Source organism: Corvus kubaryi, unplaced genomic scaffold, assembly GCF_017639235.1.
Source record: "Corvus kubaryi isolate FWS band 111438036 unplaced genomic scaffold, C.kubaryi_AGA036_p1.0 138, whole genome shotgun sequence".
In the NCBI taxonomy this organism is placed as follows: domain Eukaryota; kingdom Metazoa; phylum Chordata; class Aves; order Passeriformes; family Corvidae; genus Corvus; species Corvus kubaryi.
In genome coordinates this window covers 7,572,545-7,581,379 of record NW_024580672.1, presented here as the reverse complement: position 1 = coordinate 7,581,379, position 8,835 = coordinate 7,572,545, and the positions used below count along the sequence as shown (strand labels likewise).

Below are 8,835 nucleotides of genomic sequence, written 5' to 3'. Positions count from 1 at the left end.
TAGAGGTAATAATCCATTTATCAGGAAGATATTGCTATGAGCATTGTACATAAGCCACTTACCCCTTCCTGTGTCTTATAGTCACCTGAATGTCAATTAAAAAAAAAGGAAAAAGAAGATGAAGTTATAATGCTGTATCAACAGACAGCTGTCCTAGTGGGCACTGGGAGCACAGAATGAGTCGCATTGCTGAGCAGTGCAGTCATTGCCAAAGGAATGGTGAGCTCACATTTCATTCCGATTCCCGATTCCCGTCCTGGTGTGGTCAGACTGCGGGGCTCTCACCCTTCCTCGCCCAACTGACGCCCCTTTGCTGCCTCGACACCAGATCTGGCTCGTTAACGTGTCTGGAATGAGTGTGAGCCACCTCTCAGCTGGCAAGCACAAGGGGCATACTTGGATTCCCAGGTTGGAAGATTATCTCATTCAAGCACAGTTCTCCCAAAGATATATAAGTGCAGAGAGTGTGGTGGTCCCTGCAGAGCTGGCCTGAGCCCTGGGAGGTGTCAGCCCTACAGGAGCACAGCCTTCGAGCAGCAGCAAACATGACGATGATGATGAAAGTAGAAGAGCTGGTAGGTGCAACCTCCTTTGATTTACTCACAATTACTTTTCTTTCTAGACTTGTTACACCAGGCAGAGAAAGATGACCTTTGTGGATCACTGATTTAGCAGGTTACCAGCCCTTCTGTGCTCTAGGTGCAAACCCTTATGTACTGTTTTCTGTATCATTAAATTTTCATTCTAACTTTTCCTTGGGAAAGAGTCTCACCACAGATACAATTACACAGCTGTTTGGATTTGGCATAACAGCACAGTTCACCAGGAAAAGACCAACCAAAATTTAGCTCTTTGATTTTGTCCTTGATTTTAATTTATATATATATTTAGAAGCCAGCAATCTTATGATCACACTTATTGGAATTATTAGATTATTAGATTGGAATTATGATAATTCCAATCTAATAAGGGACTGGTACAACATATTAATGCAGAGAAGCTACAGCATTTTATAATACTAAATGAGCAGCTTAATAATAGTATTGTTTTCTAATAATAAACTAACAGTTCCTACAGCCACTGCTGTTCATGATGTAAAAGAGTCTTTGAAAAATAATGTCTAGACCACAAGTAATGGGACATTCCACTGCAGGTTTCAGACCAAGAATGTCTGATCTGAGGGAGAAACTGGGAAAACAGGAATGATTCAGTAAAACACTGCATTTATTTTCCCAGATGGCTTTGTTAAGATACAACTGCCTAAATAGTTAATGCTGTCTTAAATTCTTTGGCAAGGTTCTGACAGTTTCTTCTGTATTAGACTCTATAACACAATTTTACAAGGTGATCAAATAGAAAGGCAGTCTAGGCCACATGAACCACGCTCAAAATACACAACAGTCTCCACAAAGTTTAACAAGTTATCTCTTTGCACACACTTCATTGGACATCAGAAATATTTCTGATAACTATTGAAAGCTGTGCTGGTGCACAGCACCACATAGCTTCTGCCATTCTGCTATAAATGGGACTTTAGTACTGACAGTGATGGATAAAACCAGCCTTGAAATTACTCAGCAACCTGATTTAACTGCATGGGAGACGTGCCCTAGCCACAGTTCACCCAGGCGCGGGCAGAAGGGCCTGCCCTGGCTGTCACATGCTCCGAGAGTGGGCAGGAATGAGGTGCAATCAGCCCTAGGCAATCCATGTTCCCAGGTGGTGGCTACTGCAGTCATGATTCCGCTGATTATATCATGTTCGCATTTACAGGTGACAGGGAAGAAGGTGGATGATAAAGAGACTGGCAGCTTCCTCCCTGAGGACTTCAAAAATGGAGAGTATGAAGCTGCCGTAAGATTAGAGAAGCAGGAGGACCTAAAGACAGTCCCTGAGCACTCATTGACTCGAGGTGATCTGGCTTATGAGAAGGAGAAAAAACTAGAAGCAGAGGTAGGCTCTTGGGTTTTCTGCTTGGATTTTTATCATCCTCTGTGCATTTCCTGCTGCAGTCCTTGAAGTCTTGCCTCTCTCTAAGTTAGAAATACATGCATGGTGAGCTAGAAAAACCCTTGGAAGACCCCCACAAAAAGAGGTTGGTCTGAAGTCCACTGAAGACCATAGAGATCTGCTCACCTCTGTAGCCTGTGGGTGCAGGCAGTAACACTCTGAGGCAGAACCTAAAACACCCCCTGTACTGTCTGACTGAAAGCCTGAGGGCTCCTGCTGCCCAGGGGTCACCTGCTGCTGGCTGTCAGTGAGGGGGGGGGGGCAATTAGAGCCAGTGAGACACCTTCAGCTTGCACACCTAATGACTGCTACCAAAAATAACTAACCCACAAAATATGTAAGAGTGCATTTCTCAAGCCAGAACCCTTACTTACCATGAAAATATTCTTTTTATGAAAACACGGCATTACACTTACCAGCACATTTGGGAAGAAGAGTTACAAAGGAAATTCATACTGGTCTACAGAAAAGTATCATTTTCTATTCCTGGAGCATGACAATTCTCCCTAGAAGGGAGATCCCTAAGAAATCTCTAAGAACTGAAGCTTTTTCTCTCCAAAACACAGTAGCTGTAATATCTTTAATTTCTTTTTGTGAATAAGCAATCAGCTGGCCTAAAAATTTAAAGTGATTTGGAAATGATAAAGTTTAGCAGGGGGAATAAGACTTTGTTCTAAAAAATGAAGAGTGAGAAAGTCAGTCCCAGAAACATTAGAAGAAAAACTACTTCTTAAACTTCAACAGAGGCATCATTACTGGCTACAGAGGGGTTTTCTTGAGTTCCTTCAAAGCAGGTTCCTAAGAACTTTGTGGGTTTCCTGTTGATTCACCATCAGCATAATTATTTTCCATTAGGCCAATGATCTGCAGAGCAAACCAGAAATGCAGAGAACAATAAAGAGGTGGAAATAACTTGAATAAGAATTCAGTTGACAAAACTGTATACCGTATGACAGGGTGTCACCAGTGTATTTACCCTGAATCACACCATGGGACAGAATCTGTCATCTGTATTCACCCTGAGTTACCCCTTGTTTGTGAATCTCCCTTCTGAAGTCAAGGATACCTCATGGGATCTCAGTTCAGGCAACACATTTGCCCTTGGTGTCAGCAGTGCCCCACACTGACTTTATGCCCAGATGCTTTTTACAAGCAGGTTTGGAGAAGCCTTAAACATTTTTTGAACTGCCCCATCAAGGACACTGAGGACATTCTTTGTGGCTTCCCAAAAAGTAACAACACTTGCTGACTGAAATGCTAAGATCATTCTAAACCTTGTTCTTCACTTGAGGGTATGTTTTTAAGCAAAGAGAATTAAGTTCCAATAAATTAGGGGCTGCATCATGAAAAAATAAGTGATTAAAGAAAATTGCTTGGTGGAAGTCAGCTAAAACTGCAGGAGCTTTCCAGCTCTCATAAGCTGCACATGAGATTTTTTAAATTGGTGTGCCAGAAGAGACTGCAGTGCTGCCCTGACTCCTGGTCTAAATTTGTGTCACAACCTATGGATCAGGAAGAAGTTAGGAAGAGGTCTAATGGTATATGAAAAACTATAGATGAGGTAGAATTTCTCACATAGTTAGCAACTTATTCTAATGGTCAATTAGCTCTCTCTGCAAATAAAAAAAATATTAAAACAGAAAATTTATTTCAAAGTTCCTCCAGTCTTAACTGCATTCAGCTGAACAGTATCACAGTGCTGTCCTGCCACTCTGAAAAGGAGAGGTGGTCGCACAGCTCAGCTTGCTGCCTTCCATGATTTGTTTCAGCTGAAGAAGAAGAAATTAGAGGCCAGGTCAAAACTTGAAAACTTGGAGGATCTTGAAAAAATTATCCAGCTGAAGAAGAAGAAAAAATGCAAGAAAGTGAAAGTGCCTGTTTTAAAGAAACCTGAACCAGAAGTTATTGTAAGTTACTTCAAAGTACCTTATTCTTGAAAAGAATTAATGGGGGTTTGTGCCACACACATTTATGCTCTCTGTATTCTTTCCATCAGACAGGACCTGTGGATATCCCCACATTCTTCAAAGCTGCACTGGAGAATAAGTTGCCCGTAATTGAAAAATACCTGTCAGAAAAAGGGGATCCAAATGTCTGTGATAAGGTACAGTCTTCTTCCTAATGCAAAGCTTGCTACAGAAGAGAGCAAGAATAACTTTTACCATGAGGTTTTGTAGAGTCTACTCTTATGAGAGGAAAAAAGGGGTGGGGGGAAGTAAAGAAATGCTGGAAGTTTTGTACATCAAGTTTTCTAGTGGCCACTGAGACCCTTCAAAGTCATATTACCTTTATATTTAAAAGAAAGCTGTTGGTGCCCAGGAGAACCTGATTTTCCGTAACAGGTGATCTTCCAATGCTATAGAAAAGGAGATAAGAAATTTGTCTGCAGAATAACAGCAATAAGTGGCTGCCTTCACACTCCATAATGCATAAGCTGCATTTACAAAACACAGTGTAGCATGTTGGATGGGGAACTCAACAGGTGTCATTTTAAATCTGGATGCCATACTGCAGATACTTCTCCCATCCTTTAAAATGCTGGGTAGGCAGCTCTCAACTATCATGTTGCTATTAAAATTCAGCAGATTTCAGGTGTCAAAAGCATTAGCTCTTTAAAAGGAATCAGCATGGAGCATGTATTTGCCATCATCCTAGGGAGGAGGGGAGAAGAGATTTAAAGGTATCTTTGTGCCATATGTAATGTCTAACTTTGCACTGTTGCAATTGCCAGTTCAAACGCACTGCACTGCACAGGGCGTGCTCTGAAGGACATCTAGAGGTGGTGAAAAAGTTGGTGGAAGCTGGAGCCCGGCTTGAACAGAAAGACATGGTATGCACATCCACTCACACCTCTTTCCAAAAACTGCTCATTGTTTTATACGTGCCAGGAGAAGCATTTATATAAATGCTTCTGATAGAGGAGTATTAAAAGGCCTTACAATGTCTTTTAAGTTTATCCTTAAAATAACATTGTTGAGAAGAGGTTTCAGGAGGGACTGTCTGCCTCTGTGCCAAAATGGTTGTTGGAAAACACAGGAAATGCTGGCCAGCAGAGTGCCACAAACAACAAAGCCTCGGGTAGGGTAAGAGAGCTGAGGTCAGCCTGAAGCAGGTGCTGAGATAGGTGCGAGGGACAGCGCTATCCAGGGTCAGCATGAAGCGCACATTCGCCACCAGGATTTCAAGGCTGTGCTTGGGAGAGCCCCCCGCTCCTCCTGAATGCCACCTGCAAGGGTTCCTGAGTATCAACAGCTTCTGCAGCTGCTTCTCTGATTTTTTCCCCTTTGCTCTGGTCTTTGTCCCTTTGCTGGCCAGCCTTCCTCCCCCTCGCTTAAACCAGCAGTGCTCACGGAGGGTGAGAAAGAGGAGGAATGACAGGCAGAGCGGGACCATCAAGGGACATTCCACTCTTTCCAGCACAGCTCAGGGCAGAGATACTGAATCTTGTAAAGGAAAAAGGTTTTAATTCATTTTGTGGACTTGCATAACTTGGGGATTGTTTGTTTGTTTTTTAAAGAGAACTATTCTTTCCCTTGAGCTTCATTTCTATGCATTTTAGAACCCAAAAGGCATTGAATAAAAAATATTAACCAGCACATACCAGCCATATACCTGGCTAAAGATAACTTCTAAGCTCACAGAATAGACAAAACACATCCTCTCTCACAGCAGTGTTGCCAAGATCTCTGTCTTTAGGAGCAATATGCAGTGAGTGTGAAGAGTGAGAAATTCACAGTACTGCAGAAATTAGGGCAAAATAAGAAAAGCTGTTACTAGAAACAATTCAGTGATCACAGTGAAGTGCTCTAGGTTAAATTGCATAAAAATGAACTTGGATTAATTTAGAACTTTGATAAAAATAGTGGGTTTTTAAATATACCAATGTATTAAAATACTTTAAATTTCTTTTTCCTATTAAAGCTTCATTCTACAGCTCTGCACTGGGCATGCCGGGGAGGGAATCTGGATGTTCTGAAATTCTTACTGGACAAAGGGATAAACATAAATGCAAGAGACAAGGTATGTGCTTCTGGAATTCTGCAGCTTTTTAAATTGGAGACGAAAAGCTGACCCTTACTCCTACTAGATAGCTTCTGGTAGCTGTTTTTGAAGCAATTTTCAGCTGTTCCATGCCACTGACCACTTCCTCCCCTGACCCCTCAGCTGCTCAGCACGCCCTTGCACGTGGCTGTGCGAACAGGTCGCTACGACTGCGGAGAGCACCTCATTGCCTGTGAAGCAGATCTCAACGCCAGAGACAGGGTAAGTACCAACACCTCTTACGTGCCAGCACCAGGGAGCACCATGCTCCTGTCTGCCTCCACAGCTGCACTGGCCTGTGGGAATCCCTGTGCAGTTGGGGCTGGCTGGCAGTGCTGGCCCGGCGGGACTGATGCTGTGCTCCATGTCTCTAGGAAGGAGACACACCAATGCACGACGCCGTGAGGCTGAACCGCTACAAAATCATCAGGCTCCTGATCCTGCACGGAGCAGACCTGACTCTAAAGAACTGCGTAAGTAATGGCACAAAATTGAAGTAATTTTAAAACGCTTTAAAATAAGTTTCCCACCAGAGCAGTTCCATCAGTTTCAGGACTGGGAGAGACTATTGTGAACAGACTTAATTAGATCACTTCAGAGATAATTAAAGCAGAGCTGCGACAGGGAGAGTGTAACTTGGGGGAGGTCAGGGAAAAGAGGAAATCCCAGTACCTCTTTTACAACTAGAACCCACTATCTGCTACTTAGACAACATCACACCTTTCTATGATTTATTTTAATTACTCATATAATATATTGAAAAGATATAGTAGACAGACACTCTTCACAACTCCTGGGCTTCAACCACCACTGAGACAACAAAGATTCTAGCTTGCAAAAGAAATCTCCTTTTTGTTAAGCCCACAGCTGAGGGCAAACTCCAGCACTACACCTGGATGACTGGCTGGGCAACAAATCCCCGTGGCTGAGCAGAGAGAAGCCCCACACCTGGCTGTGCTCGGAGCCACTGCAGCAGCAGCAGCATTGCTGGAGCCCTGTGACCACTTGTTAAAAGATAGCACTTGATGGACTGTTTCTCCCAAACCCAAACCTAGCAGCAGTAGCATGCGTTTCACCCTTGCCAGTCAATGTTTTTGACTGACAATCAGTCAAAACTCCAGGGGACAAGGAAGAAAACAGTCACTGGAGGACTTTGTATTCCCTACTCTCTGCCTGCGCCCCCTCAAGTGGGGCTGCTCCCAGCATTATCCCTCATCAGGGTATGACAATGATGGAAGGTACAGCCCCAAAGGCCAGAGACTTGCTCTCTCAGATTTTGTCTGCACACAGTTGATCCTATTCAATTACTGTGGTTCATACCCTATTTAAACTCCTACCTGAATTCTGAATTAAATGGAAGAGTGTCTTACTGAGATTGCACCTAAATATATTTCTAATCACTTGAAACTAGAACAAAAGAAACACCTGCACGTTCTGCTGGTCACGGCATTTGCTTAGATCCACTGAAACCCAGGGAATTTTCATCATGGGTCTGGCCAGGACTGAGACTAGATCTGTAGAGCAAAAGTACTCTGATCTCAGGGGGGTGAGAGTAAGTCTAAGCCTGTGTGTGCAGAAGGGATTCACATCATTCAGATGCACTGAACAAGTATTTGCCATCAGCAGACGAAATTAGATCCCACTTCCTCTGTTTCTTTTAACCAGGAAGGGAAAACTCCTATGGATCTTGTTCTTCAGTGGCAGAATGGCACCAAAGAGATATTCAACAGCCTGAAAGACAATTCTAAAAAGAGTGCTCATCTAGGTAAATTCTGAAGAAAGAAACCAGACCATGCTTTGTGTTTGAAATGCTTCCCACGAACCTGGATGAAAATGTCCTTGAACCTTGGCCTTAAGGCACTGGATATTTGAGGTGCCTTCACTGAAAATTGCAAAAAACCTGCAAAGAAATTATTTTGAAAGACGAGTGTTAAAATTCCACTAGCTCTAAAATGCCTTTATTTATTTCTATTTATTATTTATTTATTTATAAGTAATTTTTAATGATCCTCAATATTATTTAAGCTTTTTTTTAATAGATGCAATTGCTCTAAATGCAATCTTTGCCAGCAACATAAATCCTTTTGTCTTAAATGGCAGCCTTTTCAACCATATTAGCAACTTTCCTCGAGCCTCCCAATAGCTCTAAATAGAAAATACTTGCAACTGTTGCCTTGTCTCACTACTAAAATAACCTGTGAATTGAGTGGTGGTATGTGGAAGAGCAATGGGAGAAGGTATACTGAGGTGCCAAGTGGATTTAATGAAGTAGTCGAGGAATGGTGTTTACTCAGGGTTTGGCAATCGTGGTTGATAATGAGCTTGAGGACAGAGCTCCAACCACCACGTACCCCTTTGGACTGAAGGATTCAGATGCAATGTTGTGAAAGTGAGAGGAGATGGTGTCAGGGAAGTGAAATTTTTTAAAAACTAGACTACTACTAAGTATGATGATAGAAGAATGCAAAATCAGATTATGTATATTTGTAAATTTGTACTGCTTTTTCTGTACATTTTGAACTGATCCATTTCAGATTAAATAAACAGAGTGGTTCTTTTTACTTGCTCGAGTGGATGATGGAGTGATGAGTGTGCATGAGGTAATTTTGTCTCCTTTTAAAGGAAGTTCACATCTTGTCTGCTGTAAAATTCTTAAAAATTAAAAAAAAGTCTCAGCTGCCAAGAGCAGCCATCCCTTGAGTACCTCCCTGCCACTGTTAGAGAAACCCCATCTCTTTCTTATTGTTAAATGGAAGCACATGTGAAAGCAGAAAGACAGTATTT

At 42.3% G+C, this 8,835-nt stretch overlaps 1 protein-coding gene across 1 annotated transcript; it reads left to right on the top strand.

The window, feature by feature from the left end:
• The first annotated feature begins 277 nt into the window (after positions 1–277).
• On the top strand, positions 278–8,612 carry ANKRD1 (ankyrin repeat domain 1). Its single transcript, XM_042018946.1, has 9 exons — positions 278–575; positions 1,774–1,953; positions 3,780–3,917; positions 4,007–4,114; positions 4,742–4,840; positions 5,932–6,030; positions 6,175–6,273; positions 6,426–6,524; positions 7,717–8,612. The coding sequence occupies exons 1-9, from the start codon at positions 546–548 to the stop codon at positions 7,825–7,827; spliced, it is 963 nt and encodes a 320-aa protein (XP_041874880.1). The 5' UTR covers positions 278–545; the 3' UTR covers positions 7,828–8,612.
• Positions 8,613–8,835: the final 223 nt, after the last annotated feature.